Raw genomic sequence first — 20,466 nt, forward strand, 5'->3', positions numbered from 1 at the left:
TCAAAATTTGCAGATGCTTATACCCCTGAACAGTCATTTTGAGACATTTGGTTTCCAGACTACTCACGGTTTTGGGCCCGTAAAATGCCAGGGCGGTATAGGAACCCCACAAGTGACCCCATTTTAGAAAAAAAGACACCCCAAGGTATTCCGTTAGGTGTATGACGAGTTCATAGAAGATTTTATTTTTTGGCAAAAGTTAGCGGAAATTGATTTTTATTTTTTTTTTTCCACAAAGTGTCATTTTTCACTAACTTTTAACAAAAAATAAAATCTTCTATGAACTCGCCATACACCTAACGGAATACCTTGGGGTGTCTTCTTTATAAAATGGGGTCACTTGTGGGGTTCCTATACTGCCCTGGCATTTTAGGGGCCCTAAACCGCGAGGAGTAGTCTAGAAAACAAATGCCTCAAAATGACCTGTGAATAGGACGTTGGGCCCCTTAGCGCACCTAGGCTGCAAAAAAGTGTCACACATGTGGTACCGCCGTACTCAGGAGAAGTAGTATAATGTGTTTTGGGGTGTATTTTTACACATACCCATGCTGGGTGGGAGAAATACCTCTGTAAATGACAATCTTTTGATTTTTTTTTTTTTTTTTTTTTTTTTTTTTTTTTTTTTTTTTTACACACAATTGTCCATTTACAGAGTTATTTCTCCCACACAGCATGGGTATGTGTAAAAATACACCCCAAAACACATTGTACTACTTCTCCCGAGTACGGCGATAGCACATGTGTGGCACTTTTTTGCAACCTAACTGTGCTAAGGGGCCCAAAGTCCAATGAGTACCTTTAGGATTTCACAGGTCATTTTGATTCAAGACTACTCCTCACGGTTTAGGGCCCCTAAAATGCCAGGACAGTATAGGAACCCCACAAATGACTCCATTTTAGAAAGAAGACACCCCAAGGTATTCTGTTAGTAGTATGGTGAGTTCATAGAAGATTTTATTTTTTGTCACAAGTTAGCGGAAATTGATTTTTATTGTTTTTTTTCACAAAGTGTCATTTTCCGCTAACTTGTGACAAAAAATAAAATCTTCTATGAACTCACCGTACTACTAACGGAATACCTTGGGGTGTCTTCTTTCTAAAATGGGGTCATTTGTGGGGTTCATATACTGTCCTGGCATTTTAGGGGCCCTAAACCGTGAGGAGTAGTCTTGAAAACAAATGTCTGAAAATGACCTGTGAAATCCTAAAGGTACTCATTGGACTTTGGGCCCCTTAGCGCAGTTAGGGTGCAAAAAAGTGCCACACATGTGGTATCGCCGTACTCCGGAGAAGTAGTATAATGTGTTTTGGGGTGTATTTTTGCACATACCCATGCTGAGTGGGAGAAAGATCTCTGTAAATGGACAATTGTGTGTAAAAAATATTAAAAAATTGTCATTTACAGAGATATTTCTCCCACCCAGCATCGGTATGTGTAAAAATACACCCCAAAACACATTATACTACTTCTACTGAGTACTACAATACCACATGTGTGGCACTTTTTTGCAGCCTAACTGCGCTAAGGGGCCCAAAGTCCAATGAGCACCTTTAGGCTTTACAGGGGTGCTTACAAATTAGCACCCCCCAAAATGTGAGGACAGTAAACACACCCCACAAATGACCCCATTTTGGAAAGTAGACACTTCAAGGTATTCAGAGAGGGGCATGGTGAGTCCGTGGCAGATTTCATTTTTTTTTGGTGCAAGTTAGAAGAAATGGAAACTTATTTTTTTTTTGTCACAAAGTGTCATTTTCCGCTTACTTGTGACAAAAAAAACAATATCTTCTATGAACTCACTATGCCTCTCAGTGAATATTTTGGGATGTCTTCTTTCCAAAATGGGGTCATTTGGGGGGTATTTATACTGGAATTCTAGCCCCTCATAAAACATGACAGGGGGTCTGAAAAGTCAGAGATGCCTGGAAATGGGAAAATTCACTTTTTGCACCATAGTTTGTAAACGCTATAACTTTTACCCAAACCAATAAATATACGCTGAATGGGGGTTTTTTTAATCAAAAACATGTTTGTCCACATTTTTCGCGCTGCATGTATACAGAAATTTTACATGTCAGCACTGAAAGTTAAAAAAAAAATCATTTTTTTGCCAAAATTCATGTCTTTTTTGATGAATATAATAAAAAGTAAAAATCGCAGGAGCAATCAAATAGCACCAAAATAAAGCTTTATTAGTGACAAGAAAAGGAGCCAAAATTCATTTAGGTGGTAGGTTGTATGAGCGAGCAATAAACTGTGAAAGCTGCAGTGGTCTGAATGGAAAAAAAGTGGCCGGTCCTTAAGGGGTGTAAAGCCCTAGGTCCTCAAGTGGTTAAACTCTCCATTTGCTTTCTTTCCCAGAAAAACGTGTGAGATTAACCCTAGGAATTATTTTTCCCTGGGAACTCTCATAATCACTTTTATGTCTTAATTTTTGAAACTCTTTTAGAATACCCATTTAGAATACCCATAGCCTTTTCTGGATCCATTGGCACCCAATTTACATGTTTTCTGCAAGGTGAGAGGCTGGATTGCTGGCAATTAAACAAAGCACTGGCAGCACTTTTTGGACCTAGGCTTATCAGGCCCCCCTGACTTCTGTTCTGTCTTGTGCTGATAGAGGCATAGGGGATAGACGATAAAGCAGGAACAAGTGATTAAAAAAAAAAAAAAAGTTTCTCAATTAACATCTTTGTGTCAGAAAGAAATTGTACTGCTCTGGCAAATCCATGCCGATTTACAGGACCCCAGAAGCATGTGTCCACTGGGAACTTAAATGCTTCCTGGTTGTCTGTGATTATCTCCCCCAGCGCATGCTGCTTGGCCTCCCTTCAGCAGTGCAGAGAGGGGAGCGCTAACATCATGTGCCCGACCACTGCACACAAATGCACTAGTGCGGTCATGCGCATGTGGCCGGATAACCTCAAACGCTCAACCCAAAGTGCAGAAGGTGCAACCCCGGGCAGGAGGTGGGGAGACAAGAACCAGCCCTTGATGGGGCCACCGGACCTAGGAGCACCATAGTCAAGTGGCAGGTAAGCCTGCCAGCCTAGGCATACCCCTAACGCTGACCACTGAAACTATAAAAGAAAGTGCCCTGCCTAATGCTGAAATTGATCGAGAATTGGACTGAGGTGTATGGGCAGCCGACTAATCTCTCTAATCAGATTCCCTGCTTTTAGAGGGAAGGCGATCTCTCTAATCGCCTTCCTCTGGATCAACAGGGGTATGTGAGGGAGCAGGCTGGAATTGTACTTTGTACTGGTTGAACTCGATGGACGTATGTCTTTTTTCAACCAAAATAACTATGTAACTATGTAACAGATTCGCTCAGAGAGAGATCTGTCTCTTGGTTGAGTCTGCCCATCATCGCTAGATGGTGCCCTAGTGGTTAGTACTCTGGCTTTGCAGCGCTGGGTCCTCATATTGAATCCTAGCCAGGGTACTATCTGCAAAGAGTTTGTATGTTCTCCCCGTGTCTGTGTTGGTTTCCTCCGAGCATTCGGGTTTCCTCCCACATCCCAAAAACATATAGATAAGTTACATGGCTTCCCCTAAAATTGGCCCTAGACTACAATACATACACGACTACACAATAGATATATAGACATATGACTATGGGAGGGATTCGATTGTGAGCTCCTCTGAGTGACAGTGAAAAGACAATGGGCTCTATTCATAAAAAATGTTTGGCGAAAAAACTCCTGGAGGGAAAATACCGCAGCGGTATTTTAGACTTCTGGGTGGTAATTCATAAAAATCTTGCCAGCTGCGATGCAAGTGCGGAGATCTCCCGCTGAAAGCTGGCGGTAAGCTGTCGGAAGGCATGCGGAAACACTTCAGCCGGCAGAGTCCCTCCGTGCACTGCTCTCTCTGGGAGGTCTGTCCCATTCACTTGTATGTAATCCGCAAAATCAGAGGAAGCGGTATTTCCCGTCCACATACCGCTTCCTCTAAACTTCATGAATGGCCATTTTGTTACTTTTTTCTAGATAAATCTAGAAAAACACTGGAGAGGGCGGAAATTTCTCGCTCTTCTGGGGGATCGTAGATTTTCATGCGGGAACAGCTTTTATGAATGCCCACTTTGCTAAATGGACGGGAAAATCCGCTGTTTTGAGCGGAAAACTTGCGGTAAGGTTTTATGAATAGAGCCCAATATACTCTGTACATCGCTGCGGAAGATGTTGGCACTAATGCTAAATAATAATATTAATAATAATAAATGTATGGCTACCTTTAGTTTTCAGTCGCTCAGGACAGGAAAAACAGAGTGAGGCTTTGTTCACATTTAACGGCGCATTTTATGATTTTGAGAGTGATTTTTTTCCCCTCTCCTGCCGCTTACCTGCGCGGTACAATTTTGTGCAGAGCGATTTCTTCTTTCACTTGTGTCAGGAAGTGAACTCTTTGACCCGGAAAAGAATACAATATATTTATCTTAAAACTCGAGAGCAACTGCCGGAAAAGCTAATTTTGTGGGCATTTTGCGTTTTTCCTATACCTTCCATTGTAGCAAAATTGGCCAAATAATGGTGCAGGCAGCGCTTTGGTCAGCGGAAAGCTGACAATACGCGCAGATATGAACAGTACCATAAGAATTCATTGCACAATCGCTTTTAAGGTGATTTTCAAAATCCTAGGTGTGAACAAGCCCTTACAGATTACCCAGCAAGCTCAGGATGAACCAGAACTCCTAGGATTATGTAAGGGGCTACAAAGGACCAAAAAGCTCTTAATGAAGGGCCGTACCCATCTTGCGATTTTTCAGACGACCAAATATTTTTTTGAGCAACAAGCAGTAGTTTCCATGATCTCACGATGTGGGTACAGGCAAGCGAATGTAATTTAGCCTTGAGCAGCCATAACGACCGACACAGCGGATTGCAACTTTAAAGGGCAACTGAAGAGAGAGGTATATGGAGGCTGTCATGTTTATTTGCTTTTAAGCAATACCAGTTGCCTGGCAGCCCTGCTGATCCTCTGCCTCTAATACTATTAGCCATAGCCCCTGAACAAGCATGCAGCAGATCAGGTGTTTCAGACTTTAAAGTCAGATCTGACAAGACTAGCTGCATGCTTGTTTCTGGTGTTATTCAGACACTACTGCAGAAAAATAGACCAGCAAGGCTGCCAAGCAACTGGTATTGATTAAAAGGAAATAAATATGGCAGCCTCCGTGTACCTCTTACTTCAGTTCCCCTCTAAGATCCCCGACGACACCTACACAAAGTACTGTGATCACTTGAAGTCTCGTTCACACCAGTCGAGTGCCATTGCACATGCCCGCCAGCAAGAAGATGGATCGGGGAGCTATTGTCTTCGTAGGACGTCACAGTGATACATCTTCCTTTGTCGCAAGGAGAGTATGCAGCTTAAAATGTTTTGCAGGACAGGGAAAATAAACTTCTTTTTCCTAGACTATTAGAGAATTTACAGCACATTTCTAGACACCTCTGCACTCGAGGTCTAGTGTCTGTGATTTGAATGAAACCCTTCTGGGGACCAGTGCTGACTTCCCACCCCCAGTACAGAGGAAAATTATGTGTTCTCGCCCCCAGTGAAAGGACCAGTGCTGCGTGTCTCCCTCCTCCCGTTCAGTGACCAGATCTCTGTCTCCCAGTACTCCCTAATCCTATTACAGGAGTGAATATTGAACTTCCCAGTAATAGTCACCTGGTCACTTACCCACTCATTGGCTTTAGCACTGAAGCTGTACAGCGCCACCTGTCCGCTGACATCCACAATGCCACTGATATACGGGTCAGTCTGGCGTAGAGCTGCCAAACTCATCTCATGTTCCACTTTATTCCGCAACTCCATCTTGCAGCAGCACTAGCAGTGTAGGATCTGGCTCTGTGCAGCATCATATATCTTCCTCCGGAGGCCCTGACAATAGTTTATAGTTCCGGGTAAGGAATAGTTCCGCAGTGGAATGCTTCACCGAGAGGGTGCTGAGGATTAGTGAGATTGATACAATAAACGTTCTGGTGGAAGTTCTAAGCTGTGTCGTCGTCCTCCATGCTATACATGTGTAGATGCAGGGGCTGAACAAACCACCTGAATAGCAGAGCTATCTAGAAAGGTGCCGTACATTTTCTGGCAGTCTAGGAAAAAAAAAAAAAAGTTTATTTTCCTTGTTCCCTGTCTTGGCAGACTGAAAACTTAGGACTGGTTCAGATGGACGGTTTGCTGGTGTGTTCAAAAATATACTGCAACCTATACGATTTAGCAACTTGCAGACTGTGCAGAACTGCGCATAGGAATTTCATAGCTCCCAACTGTCCCTTTTTTGGAGGGACAGTCCCTCTTTGGGAGTCCTGTCCCTCTGTCCCTTTTTCCTCCTCATTTGTCCCTCATTCAGGACTTTGTCCCTCTTTCTATGTAGATACATGTATTTTTCTACTGAAAAAATTTGTTTAATTGCCTTTAAACTTTATTTCCATCTTTTAAATTGATATATTTCTTATTTTCTAATGTTAATATGAAGGATAATGAACCAGGATAGAATGGTCCAGTGTGGTTTGAATTATAAAGCAACATATTTTTCTTATAAAATCTTTATGGTATGCGTGGCTAGGGTGTGGCAGGGGCGTGGCTTAAGTGTCCCTCTTTCTCATCTTAACCACTTAAAGAGACTCTGAAGCGAGAATAAATCTCGCTTCAGAGCTCATAGTTAGCAGGGGCATGTGTGCCCCTGCTAAAACGTCTCTATCGCGCGGCTAAACGGGGGTCCCTTCACCCCCAAACCCACCCCCGCAAACCTTGGTCGTAGATTTTCTCTTCCTGGAGGCAGGACTAACGGCTGCAGCCCTGCCTCCAGTCGCGTCAATCAGCGGCGCATCGCCGCCTCTCCCCCTCCCCTCTCAGTGAAGGAAGACTGAGAGGGGCAGGGAGAGGCGGAGATACGCGCTGACAGACGCGTGTGGGGCAGGGCTGCGGCGGTTAGCCCTGCCCCAATGCGGAAGCACTCCCCGGCAGTACGGAGGGGATTTGGGGGCGAAGGGACCCCCGTTAAGCCGCGGGATAGCGACGTTTTAGCAGGGGCACACATGCCCCTGCTATCTATGAGGTCTGAAGCGAGATTTATTCTCGCTTCAGACTCTCTTTAAGCTCTCAGTCGTTTTCACTTTATGCATCCGAACAAGGTTCACCTCCCATTCATTAGCCTATAACTTTATCACTACTTATCACAATTAACTGATCTATATCTTGTTTTTTCCACCACCAATTAGGCTTTCTTTGGGGGGTACATTTTGCTAAGAGCCACTTTACTGTAAATGCATTTTAACAGGAAGAATAAGAAAAAAACTTAAAAAATTCATTATTTCTCAGTTTTCGGCCATTATAGTTTCAAAATAATACGTGCCTTCATAATTAAAACCCACGTATTGTATTTGCCCATTTGTCTCGGGTATTTCACCGTTTAAATTATGTCCCTATCACAATGTATGGCGACAATATTTTATTTGGAAATAAAGGTGCATTTTTTCCGTTTTGCATCCATCACTATTTACAAGCTTATAAAAAAAAAAGAAATAGAAATATTTCATCTTTACATAGATATTTAAAAAGTTTAGACCCTTAGGTAAATATTTATGTGTTTTTTATTTTTTTTATTGTAATGTTTTTTGTTTTTTTTTATTAAACATTTTATGTGGGCATTTTTGGGAGGGTGGGATGTAAATAGGGTTTGATTTAGGGAAATATACGAGTGTGTTAATTTTTTTTACTTTTAGTTGTAGTTTTACTTTTTGGCCACAAGATGGCAACCTTGAGTTTTTTTACATTTCGACACTCTAAGAGTACAATGTACGCTTAGAGGGACATGGGAATTAGAAAAAGCGAAGCTTCCGAGAGAAGCTGTCGCTTTTTCTGCGGGGGAGAGGAATCAGTGATTGGGCACCATAGCCCGATTCACTGATGCCTGGACTACCGAATCCGTGGCCGGGAGCGATTGTGCACGCGCACGTTCGGCCAGTTGGACAAAGTGGTTAAAAAGTTGGGAGGTATGGAATTTGTAACTGCCGGTGTTAATTTCTGGGGGGGGGGGGATGGGGGGTCATTAGTCGTTACCCACCAAGGGAGGGGGTTATAGGTTTCCAGCTGTGTTATTGTCCAACAAGAGGGTTTATTAGTTCCCTCTAGGGCATACATGTCAAACTCCAGCCCATGGGCCAAATCTGGCCCTCAGAGCCATAAAATGTGGCCCTCAAGGGGTTTCCCCACCTTGCATTATGTTTGGCCCACTCTAGACCATTAGGGTGGCTATATTGGAGGTGAAGCGGTAGAACACCAGGGAAGCAATATGGGGGAGGTAGGGAGAAAGCATTAAAACACTAGGGAACTGTACAGGGGAGGGAAGGGGGCACTAGACACCTGGGATCTTTGTATGGGAGGGAGGACCTCTAGTCTCCAGATAACTGTATAGGGGAGGGAGGAGGACCACTAGACACCAGATAACTGCATACTTCTTAACTTTTTGAGATGAGAAAGAGGGACACTTAAGCCATGCCCGGCCACACCCCTGATCACACCACCGTCACACCCTTAGTCACGCATACCATACAGATTTCATAAGAAAAATATGTTGTTTTAAAATTCAAACCACACTGGTCCTTTCTATCCTGATTCATTTTCCTTCATATTAATATTTTAAAATTAGTAATATATCAATTTATAGGATGAGAATAAAGTTTAGAGTCAATCCAACACATTTTTTAGTACATAAATATATATATTTACATATAAAGAGGGAAGTTCTGAAAGAGGGAAAAATGAGGAAGAAAGAGGGACAGAGCTCCCAAAGAGGCTCTGTCCCTCCAAAAGAGGGACAGTTGGGAGCTATGTAATTGTATAGGGGAGAGAGGACCACTAGACACCAGGGAACTGTATAGGAGAGGGAGGGAGAACCACTATACACCAGGGAACTGTATAGGAGTTGGAGAGGAGTAATTGGATGCCAGGGAACTTTATGAGGTGCTTGGGCCATTTTTGAGGCGATTTGCCTCAATGGAAAGTATAGGTAAAACGCAGAACGCTCACAAAATCGCTTTGGAAAGCGATTGCTTGAGTGTTTAAAAAATATATATATATGTATTTATTTTTATCCGGATCAAAAGACGGAAGCGCTCTGCAAAAACGCTTACAAAAACGCCCACAAAAACAAGCAACCGCGCAGAAAATCGCCAGAAAACGCTTTAAAAAGATGGGGAAAAATAAGCCCAGCGCGGACGGACACGCGAGCAGAACACAATGTGAACAAGGCCTTAGTGCTTCAATGTCAATGCTACACTGCCCCCATTGACTTCGTCCTCTGCTCATCCATCCCAGTCTGGTTCGCTGGCTTTTCCACCAGAGACAGATACTAACTTCAGAGAGTCATTAGGTCGTCAGAGATGATCATTGAAAGACCTCTCCCCTCCCTCGACCTCCTCCACAACTCCAGATTACTCTCCAGAGCACTGAGGATTGCTGGCCACCCCTCGCACCCTGGTCACCGCTTTTTCAGTCGGCTCTCTTTAGGCCGCAGGTTTCGGGCTATCGCCACCAAAACTACGAGGCATAGGAACCCCTTTTTCCCCTCTGCTGTCAAACTCCCTTCAGGCCATTCCACCTCAAACGCCCACCCCCATCACTTTACTCCCCCCCCCCCCCCCCTCCACCCAAAGCTGCAGCCGTCAGATCGATTGATCTATCTAGTGTGACACTGTGTTGAGAAGTGTACCGGTTTACCTAATTTTAACTTGCACCTTTGTTATTAATCATTTATCTGCACTCCAGTTGGATCTATTAATCTACAGATACACTGTGTGAACGGTACCGTTTACTTTATTTCAAACTGCACTTTTTATAATTTTTATAATTATTATTTTGGACCCCTGACTATGCTTGTCCTGTTATCTATACTTCCTATCCCTACCCTGAGCAATTATATTTGTCATTGCCAAACCCAATTCCGGGCACAGCCCATTCGCGCTTGGCGATTAAAATATTTCAGATTCATGATGTATCTATTCCTATCCTAACAGGTGGTAACATATTTGCACATCGCATAATGTTTGTGAAAAAATATTCTGAAATGAAGACTGCCTTGCTTGATAATCTGATTCTGCAATGTGATGGACATAATACCTTAAATTATTCTGTGGGAACATGATGTCGGGACTTGTAGTGAGGTGCTGTTTTTATTTGAGGTGCATAGTGACAGCATGTGCTGTATGGCATACAGAGCTGGATCATTAACAAGGCAAACCTAGGCAGCTGTCTAGGGTCTGGAGAGAGTCTAGGTGCTTTGTGGATGCAAGCCCCCACTAAATCTAACTAAATAAGGTGACCATCAGTGGAGGGCAAAAAGTGTTATTTTGCCTAGGGCCCCATTTCATAGCTTCCTTTTCTAAAAGCTTATGAGGGTTTGAGTCTCGGCCCTTCCTGTTCAGTAAGCCAACACCTATTCAGTAAGGAGACCTTGTGCAAGAATTCCTAAAACTGCTACCGCCTACTGAGGGTGCCCTAGTTGCTGCAGCTCTGGCGGTTTCAGTCCGCCAGGAGAAAAGCGCAATATAAAAGTGTGTCTTATCTAAAATGAAATAAATATAACAGCCTCTATATCTCTCTCACTACATGGTTCCTTTAAAGCAAACATGTAGTGAAAAAAAAATCTCATATGGAGAGGGAAGGCTCTGGATCATATAGAGCCTTCTGTTCTCTCTCTCTATCCTAGTTCCAGCACTGTCCCTGTTCAAATGTGCCACCTCTTGGAGCCCTTTAAAGAAAAACTACGACCAAGAATTGAACTTTATCCCAATCAGTAGATGATACCCCCTTTTACAGGAGAACTCTATTCCTTTTCACAAACAGACCATCAGGGGGCGCTGTATGGCTGATATTGTGGTGAAACCCCTCCCACAAGAAACTCTGAGTACGTACTCTTGGCAGTTTACTGTCTGTCCTTGCTGCATTGTGGGAAATAGCTGTTTACAGCTGATTCCAACTGCCAAAAAAAGCATGCAGCAGCTACATCACTTGCCAGCAGTAAAAATGTCACTGTAACAATCTGCTCAGCTGTCTGCACGGGCAGACAGCTGTTTGTCCATTCCTTAAGTCTGAGGGCTGCAGGTCTTTGGAAAAGAGACCTGTCTTTGCTTTGCAAGTTTCAAACCTGCTCTGCTGCTGAGGAATTTGCATACACTTGTCATGCAAACTGCCTAGCTGCCTCCTTTGAAGGCTTGCAGTATAAATACCAGGTGCTCCCAGAATCCTTGGCTGGTCATGAAGGTTTGTCCCTGCTAAACACTCCTCGAGTGTCAGCCTTGCTGTTGTTTGCTAAGATTATCTTAGAGTAATTCCTGGGGACTGCACTAGGCATCCTTTCTAGTGCAGTCAGATTGTATTATTTGTATTGCCTTGTTCTCCATTTCTGTCTCGATTGCCTTGTCGCCAGTGGCGGTCGACAAGGAATCGTTCTCTCTGTCTGGGAGTGTAGGCCAGAGCTGCGGTTGCTATTGTCTGCTCCATCTGTCTGGATTGCATTAGCCCTAGTGGTAGTGGCAGTGCCTCCTTCTGTATTCTGCCTCAGGGGTGCTAATCAGAGCAGCGGTTGCTATTGGTAGCCCCATCTGTTTGTCGCATTTGCTCTAGCGGTAGCAGAGATGGTTCCTTCTGAACTCTGTCTGGGAGTGTAGGCCAGAGCTGCAGTTGCTGCTGGCTGCTCCTTCTCTCTGTCTTGTCTTGTACGAACGCTTGCTGTAGGCTCGGTGAGGTAACCGTTTAGCAAGCGGTCGCGTTCTCTATTTTGTGTTTGTGTGTCATTGGTTAGTTAGGGTGGCACGCTTATCACTGGGCGCCTAATGCGCGGTGATCGTGCTTAAACGCGTTCGCTGTTGCGAATTAATGCCGTGTTCGCATTTAGTTAGCGTTTGTTATTTTCCTTATTGTTCTTGTTTGCTGTGCCTTTGCTACTCTCGTGCTCTGTCCTGCTCAGTCTTGTGTCACTTTGGGCAATCGCCTCTCTTGCGATTGCGTTCCCACTTTGGTTCTGTTGTTGTGTGTTCACCATCGCTGGGTGGCGACTAGATTGGTGGACACACATTTATTTTGTATCTGTGCTCTTTCTCTTTTAGGGCTATCTAGCCCTACATTGCTTCAACTCGTGCAATTCCCATCTGGCATCTGTGGCAGTACAGAGGCTGAGTCCGTCTGTGCTCCACAGCTCCATCTGCCGGTGGGAATCTCCCTCTACAGGTGCACTGCACCATAACTGGGTTATATATATATTACACGCTTGTGGAGTCACCATGTAATAAATGTCAGAATGTAAATTGTATGGGTGGAGCTAACGTAATGATGTAACAGCGAAGCATAAGAAAGCAGTGTTTCCACCATGATGTGCTGAAACGAGGATTCTCATCATGGGTGTGCAGAAACTGTGTGATGCTATTTATTAGTATACCGTAACCCCAAAGCAGCAAATATAGCGAACTATGACCATTAAATAATAAATGCAGCAACAGTTACCCCAGACACCAGAAAATAAACGCAATGTGGGCAGCATTTCACCAGAAAATAAACGCAATGAGTGCAGCTTTTCAGCAGAAAATAAATGCAATGTAGGCAGCTTTTCACCTGCACAAAAAAAAAAAAAAAAAAAAAAAAAGAATTTACTCACCTGACAGAAGTCTCCTCTCCCGGCCGGCCTCTGGCGCGCAGCTCCCCGGACAATCCTCCTGCAGTCTCCCGCGCTAAATGCAATAGCAGGGATACGGGAAGATGGTGCCCAAAGCCCTGTACTGGAGACACAAATAGTCTCCAGTACAGGGCTTCGGACGCCATCTTCCCATAGCCCTGCAGGCTGGAGTGGGGCCGTGGCCAGTCAAATTTCCCAGACATAGCGCAGCAGCGATGGCGTGCCTGCAGATGAGGCTGCGCGTGCCATAGGTTCGCCATCGCTGCTCTATAGGATAGAGAGTCTTCCCTCTCTATAAGTGAGTGTGTGGCTTTTTTCCTCCACTTCAGTGTTACTTTAGGCTACTTGCACACCAAGACGTTGCGTTAGGTGCTAAGTTAAGGTCGCATAATGTGCACCTAACGCAAGGCCTGGTGCTCTTCGATGTGGACGTCAGAGTGAGCCGCGTTGTGCAGCTCACTCTGGCGTCCATGATGCCGTGATGCGTACTCTTGGACGCATGCGGCATCACGTGGTCCCGCCGGACAATCGCCACACAGAGCGGCCGCACCATGAAATAAACACTGCACGTCACAACGTGCAGTGAATATTAATTAGCCATGTGCCTGGCCGCTCTCCGCTCCTCCCCAACATGACTGAGCATGTGCAAACAGTCTAACGCGGCTTAAGCCGCTGTAACGCCGTAGCATGCTGCACTTTCGGAAGAACGTGCAGCGTTACATGTAACGCAACGTGGGCAGTGTGAACAGCCCACTTGTGTTACATTGCTGTGCGTTGGGGGAGCGTTACAGGCTGCACTAACGTGCGCCTGTAACGTCCCCGTGTGTATGCAGCCTTAAGACAACTTGATGCCTAAAAGTGAAAATATATCAAACTAGCTGACCTTTAAAAACAGGCTCTAGGTAATTTCACACCGCTGCCGCCAGTCAGTGCGTATGCGCACACCCATCCGCCGCATGCACGTGCGCACCTGTCTGCTGCGCACAGGCATGCGCGCACCCGTCCGCCTAGCTCCATGGCCCCGTCCTCCTGTCCCAATGACTGTCCGTCCTGCAAATGCACAGTAACGCAACACAGGGACAGGATGACGCAGGGACACAGGGATATTATTAGATAGGATGACCCTCCATTAGGGAGGTTCGTAATAGTGTGTACCATGGGGGCGGGGTTGGGGTGATTAACATTACTTATGGGGGCTACTTCTCTGGTCCCTGCATCCGTATGGGATTCACCATCTTCCCCAAGGAGAGACCATAGGGTGCCTCCGACCGACGCAATGCATGCTGATAGATGTAGTTTGTCTATGTGAGTACATCTCCCGGCTGGCAGCACATAATTAACAGTGCTGTGTCATAAAGCACTTTCTTGCATGTAAGAAGACGTTTGCGTCAGTGAAACAAGCCTAAATGAAGGCTCCAGTAAAGTATGGTACTTTGTGCACTGCTTAAAGGGAACCTAAACTGAGAAGGATATGGATTTTTCCTTTTAAAATAATACCAGTTGCCTGACTCTTCTACTGATCCTGTGCCTTCAATACTTTTAGCCACAGCCCCTGAACAAGCATGTAGATCAGGTGATCTGACTGAAGTCAGACTGGATTAGCTGCATGCTTGTTTCAGGTGTGTGATTCAACCACTACAACCAAAGAGATCAGCAGGACTGACAGGCAACTGGTATTGTTTAAAAGGAAACATCCATATCCCTCTCAGTTTAGGTTCCCTTTAATGCAGCCTGGTTGAAGTTTAGTGCATCATAGGTTTGTAAGTTTGTAAAATTAGAAAACCCAAGACTCTTGACTTAGTGACTGGAGGTGCATACACACAAGTCAGGTATTCTTGGCACCTGCACACCACCGCGTAGCATCTCACGTGGGCGCCACCATAGACTGTGAATGAAAGGTGGCTACAGCGGAGCAGAGATTTCTCATAGAAAACTGTAATTCAGGTGCTGGCCACTGCTGGAACCCAAATTACATGCCTGAAGGGACACATTAGGTTATCAGTAGGAGAGTATATCTGTTATATTTCCCGACTTTGCATCGGCTTGGCTTCTTCCAGCCCCCAGCTTACCACCACCGGATATGTACGTGTGTAGACACGCATAGTCAGTGTTGCCCATAACAATTGTGATTGTTAGAATGACACTTCAGGAATTGAGTGCGATTCTGATTTGCGATTTTCACTGGATGCTAGCAACACAAGAAGAAAACTGCAGAAAATAATGCAGCATGCAGGACTTTTCTTAATCGCATCAAAAACTTGGAATCACGTGTAAATTTACATTCGAATCGCATGTAGTGTAAAAGAGCCCTTACTCCCTTTTAAGTGCTAGTTCACAGTGCTCAGTTGCCTTGCAGAATGATTTTGCATGTCAACTCACTGCCCATACAATTCCATGGGCCTATTCACAGTACAGCGTTGTATCTGATCATGTTATTCTAACTCGCTGCATGCAGGCTTTGTAATAAAGTCTATGTCCAGTCTCCATTGCAGTTCACACTCATTACAATGCATGTGTTATAAAATGGACCACTATCACTTCCAATGACTGCAACCCATGCCCCCAATAGCAGTAGCCTGTGACTCCCAATGGCTGCAACCCATGCCCCCCAAAAGCAGTAGGCTGTAACCCCCCGTAGCTGCAACCCATGCCCTCCAATAGAGGTAGACTGTGATTCCCAGTAGCTGCAACCCATGCCCCCCAATAGCAGTAGCCTGTGACTCCCAATGGCTGCAACCCATGCCCCCCAATAGCAGTAGGCTGTGACTCCCAGTAGCTGCAACCAATGCCCCTGTCACGGAACAGCCGTGAGCAACACAGGCGAATCTGGAAGATTCACGCAGTCGATTTTCTGATTGCTTCCTGATTAGTGTGCACAGTCACTGCAGCAGTCAGAATGACATTCCTTCTTTTAAAGAGAACCCGAGGTGGGAATTACTTTTACTATTGGGGCACAGAGGCTGGTTGTGCGCACTAAGACCAGCCTCTGTTGCCCCATCGTGTGTCTCCATGTCCCCCCTGCTCGCCGCTATACCCCCCGCATTGCTGGCGACACGCAGCGTGTCGCCAGCTCAATGTTTACCTTGCGCTGTCAGTCAGCGCTGCTCCCCTGCCTCCTCCGCATCGGCGCACCCGCCCGTGTCCCTTCCCTCCCGCTGATAGGAGGGAAGTGACGCGGCGGGTGGCGCCGATGCGGAGGAGGCGGGGGAGCGGCGCTGACTGACAGCGAAAGGTAAACATTGAGCTGGCGACACAGCCAGCAATGCGGGGGGTATAGCGGCGAGCAGGGGGGACATGGAGGCACACGATGGGGCAACAGAGGCTGGTCTTAGTGCGCACAACCAGCCTCTGTGCCCCAATAGTAAAAGTAATTCCCACCTCGGGTTCTCTTTAAAAGATAGCTTGTTTTCCTAACACCAAATGGCAGGGCCATTCAGGCACTTTCTCAGAGGAAGTGCCCAGGCACCCAGCTATGTTCAGGGCCCTCCTAAATCAAGTTTTCACACCTCAGGGTTGACAGATGCACATCTAGTGGATCTTACTGTAGCCAAGCTGGCACCATTCTTAGCAGGTATTGTCACGTGAGCGCTGAGCTGAGGAGTTCAAAGGACCAGCAAGCTCTCCAGTTGGCAACGTGAAACTTCTGCTGAACTGTTAGTTTTAAGATAAATCATAAACTGCTATATTTGTCATATTTCCTGTGTTGCAAGACTGCCAGGTCCTTCAAACTCGCAGAGGGTGTCGGACCTTGCCTGGAGCTGGTACTGAGAAGATTTCAGAACATTCTGAGTTATGGGCTGTCAATTAGCCAGGTACAAAATAACCTGGGGATACCACCGGGGTCCTACCCCTCATGTTTGGTATCATTGTGCTGGATAAATGCAGACTGGCCTGAAAATGCTATTAAATCTGCCTTGACCTGTAAGGTTCTGTGAGATAGAGTCCATATATGGTTAGATATGATTTTTGGTTCCCAGTAGAAGGGGGAGGGCTCATCTCATGTTCTAAGGGGGTGTGTGGTTCCCGCCCTCACTCCTCACTACTGTGTCAGGGTTATAGAAATGGGAGAGGACCCAAAATCAATGTCCTCCACTTTGAAACATCATTATTATTATTATTTTATTTATATAGCGCCAACATCTTCCGTAGCGCTGTACATAGTACAAACAAATAATGGGGAACAAATTTACATAAGAAATACAAGACTCTGTACAGTCATGACATTGAATAGAATAAATACAGATACATACATAGTTGATATGTAGTTGGTACATGTACATATGTTAAAATAACAGCAGTATGAGAAACACTAGGAGGAGGTCCCTGCCCTTGCGCTTACAATCTAGAGGGTAGTGGGGAGGAAACAAAACGGAAGGAAACACAAGGATTAGTGGGTGAGCCAGTGTGCCTTCAGTGCTGCCTATAGCAAATTATAGGCTTGTCTGAACAGGTGTGTTTTCAGAGTACATTTAAAGGTTTCCAGACTCGTGGCGTGACAAACCGGCTGAGGGAGAGAGTTCCAAAGGAGAGGGACAGCCCGTGAGAAGTCTTGGATGCGAGAGTGAGAGGAGGTGACTAGTCTGGAGGACAAAAGGGTCTCCTGTGAGGAACGGAGGGTCCGGGCAGGGAGGTATCTGGAGATCAAAGAGGAAATGTATGGAGGTGATTGCTTGTGTAGAGCTTTGTATGCAAGTGTGAGAAGTTTAAACTGGATCCTTTGGGCAACTGGTAGCCAATGGAGGGATTGGCAGAGAGGGGCTGCCTCAGAGGATCTAGAAGAGAGGTGGATGAGACGGGCCGCAGAGTTTAGTAGGGATTGGAGAGGTGCCAGTCTACTTTTTAGTAGACCACAGAGTAGTGTGTTGCAGTAGTCAAGACGGGAGATGATTAGGGCATGCACAAGCATTTTAGTTGCTTCTTGTGAAAGGAAGGGACGGGCTCTGGAAATGTTTTTGAGATGAAAGTAGCAGGAGGTAGTTAAAGTGTTAATATGTGGTTTAAAGGAGAGCTCAGAGTCCAGAGTTACCCCTAGGCAACGAGCTTTGAGGGTTGATGTTATTGGGGTGTTATCTACATTGATTGTGACAATGGGAGGTGGAACAGAGAGCAAAGGTGGAAATATCACAATCTCCGTTTTGCTCATATTGAGTTTAAGGAAGCGGGATGACATAAATGTAGATACAGCGGATAGACATTCAGGGACTTTTGATAGTAGTGTGGAGAGGTCTGGGGCAGAACAATAAATTTGGGTGTCATCAGCATAGAGGTGATATTGAAACCCAAAAGAGCTTATTATCTGTCCCAGGCCATGGGTGTAAATGGAAAAGAGGAGGGGTCCAAGGACGGACCCTTGTGGTACTCCCACAGACAGTGGGCGCGGAGAGGAGTTGGTATTGGCATAGGAGACCATGAAAGAACGTCCAGACAGGTAAGAGTTGAGCCAGGAGTGTGCTAGGCCCTTGATTCCCAGTGTTGAGAATGTCTGGAGAAGTAGGGTATGATCAACAGTGTCGAAGGCAGAGGACAGATCTAGGAGTATTAGTACCGAAAATCTGCCTTTGGCTTTAGCAGCTAGGAGGTCATTGGCAACCTTAGTGAGAACGGTTTCCATAGAGTGTTGAGGGCGGAAGCCAGACTGGAAGGGGTCCAACAGGGAATTAGCAGAGAGAAAGTTAGACAACTCTGAGTAAATGTGGCGTTCCAGCAGTTTGGAGGCAAAGGGAAGGAGAGAGACTGGGCGGTAATTAGAAAGGGCAGTAGAGTCTAAAGAGGGTTTTTTGATTAGTGGTGTTATGATAGCTTGTTTAAATGAAGAAGGGAAAGTGCCAGTTGAGATGGAAAGGTTAAACAGTGTTGTTAAAGCAGGAATGAGGGAGGAGGAGAGCTGGGGGATAATCATCCCGATTACATCCTTACCAGCTTGAGGACATGCTGGCATCCGGCTTGTTTGGACTTTGACGCTGAGTCCTCCACTCTGAAACCAAGGACTTAGCATTTATTTTCCAAAAGGACACTTTCACCTGAGCTTAAAGAGTAACTGTCGGGCATAAAATAAAAAATCAATACTTTATTTTTATCTGGTAAACAAGTAATAAGGATGCTAATCAGGCAGTCCAAAAGTTAAAACAACTATTACTTTTCTTGTTGATAAATTATCATTCCCCAGTTTACATGACTCTTATTTGGTACACAGTAAATTTGGTACACAAAAGAGAAGTTGCAGGGCATGCTGGGTTGTCTTTTTTTGCTTCTCTACTTCCCCTCAGACTTAACTAATGCAGCCTGATTGGCTGAAGATCGGAAGGCATTGTGCGGTCCGGCTACTAGGGGGCGTGTGACAGCCCCCCAATAGCAGTAGTCTGTGACTCCCAGAAGCTGCAATAAGCTGCATTCACAATAAATCTCATTGCCATCTGCAATCACTCTGCGGTTCAGAGCAGCTCAGGTTGTTGTCATGAATTCACCTATGGCTTGCTGCAGTTGAACTGCAGCCAGACAGCTCTGGATTTCTTACATACATGTTGTTGCATAATTTGGCATTCATTTGTAATGAGAGTCCTTTTCATCCACAGTCAGCTTGCAGCCTTCAATCAACCTAACACAGGATTGAGTGATTACCATTCAGCTGTGTGGAAAATTGCATGTCTGCTCTCATTGGCTGATGTCCATCGAAAAGCCTGCTCCTCCTCTCACATCTTGCCTGTCATAGCGTTCAGCTTTGCCTTAGTTGACTGCTGGGATCCTTGTGTGAAGTGTGAATTGTATTGCATTACCTTGCTTTGCTTGCTTGGACGTTCACTGCACCCGCGGGGGTACAGTGAAGTCTTCCTATCTTGATAGCTTGGATACATCAGTGGGGACATCAGTGCTGCGGTCGCACTGAGCAACCATTGTATCTTGTTTATTGTGGCGATTATCGGAAGCTCAGAGCTGCAGTCGCTCTGAGTAATCTTGCTCCTTTGTACATAGCTCCTGGTGTGATCTGTGTAATCTCCTCCACAAGGGCATTCCAGTCTATTACCTAATATCACCCAGCTGCATAGTCTTGCTTGCCCTGGTGGTACTTTGGTTTTCCTGGCCTCAGCCGCTATATTTTGCACGTTAAGACCTGGGGGCAACCGAAGTGAAGAGACATATTCAGTGTCCTGTTCCAGCGAGGGCTTGTCTATAGGTGAATACCGTGGGCTGAGCTCAGAGCTACGGCACTAGATTGGGGTATAGTGGCTGAAGGATAATAAGAGATCTGCCAGGCATTACAAAGAGAAGGTGGGTGGGAACAGGTGATCTGCTCTATAATGGGGAAGAGACAAAAAGCTAGAGGAGCAAAGTAGGAGCAAGTAGTCAGGAATATAAATATATTTATTGCAAAAAGCACAGATGTGTAATGTACAAAAGTAATGCATGCAAATGTATCATTTAAAGAAAAATGAAAAGCTTAATTAGGGTTTAAAGCAGACTTACACTCTTGCACTACAATGAAAAGTATTTGTTCCACATGTATATCCTGCTCTCCTTACTGAATAGGTGCTGGCTAAATAGGAACAGCAGTTCTAAATAAATTCACTTCTCTGTATTTGTTTAGTCAAATTGAACTGTATTATCAGCAGCTGGTAATAGACTGCATGAGAGCTCTGCCAAGGCAGCTCTTATAAAGTGAACACTGAGGCTTAACTCTTTCAGTGCTCTCTGCAAAAGTAAAACCAAGTGAAACTTTAGTTTTTGTTTTTTTTTAAGGATTTCCATACATTTATAATGAAGATTTTTTTTTTTAACCATAAAG

The 20,466-nt window shown here is 45.1% G+C and overlaps 1 protein-coding gene across 3 annotated transcripts in view; it reads right to left on the reverse strand.

Moving 5' to 3' along the window:
* Nucleotides 1-6,102, reverse strand: part of DCP1A (decapping mRNA 1A) — a 168,230-nt gene extending 162,128 nt beyond the window's left edge. For 2 of the 3 annotated variants that reach the window (XR_011023994.1, XM_068253648.1), the window contains exon 1: nt 5,690-6,102. Coding sequence is in view for 1 of the 3 variants with exons in the window: in XM_068253648.1 (XP_068109749.1) it covers nt 5,690-5,824 (135 nt within the window). In the remaining 2 variants the exon portion in view is untranslated. The remainder of the gene's footprint in view (nt 1-5,689) is intronic. The other variant, XM_068253649.1, reaches the window with a different exon arrangement.
* Nucleotides 6,103-20,466: the final 14,364 nt, after the last annotated feature.

This window comes from Hyperolius riggenbachi, chromosome 9 (genome assembly GCF_040937935.1).
Source record: "Hyperolius riggenbachi isolate aHypRig1 chromosome 9, aHypRig1.pri, whole genome shotgun sequence".
Classification (NCBI taxonomy): Eukaryota; Metazoa; Chordata; class Amphibia; order Anura; family Hyperoliidae; genus Hyperolius; species Hyperolius riggenbachi.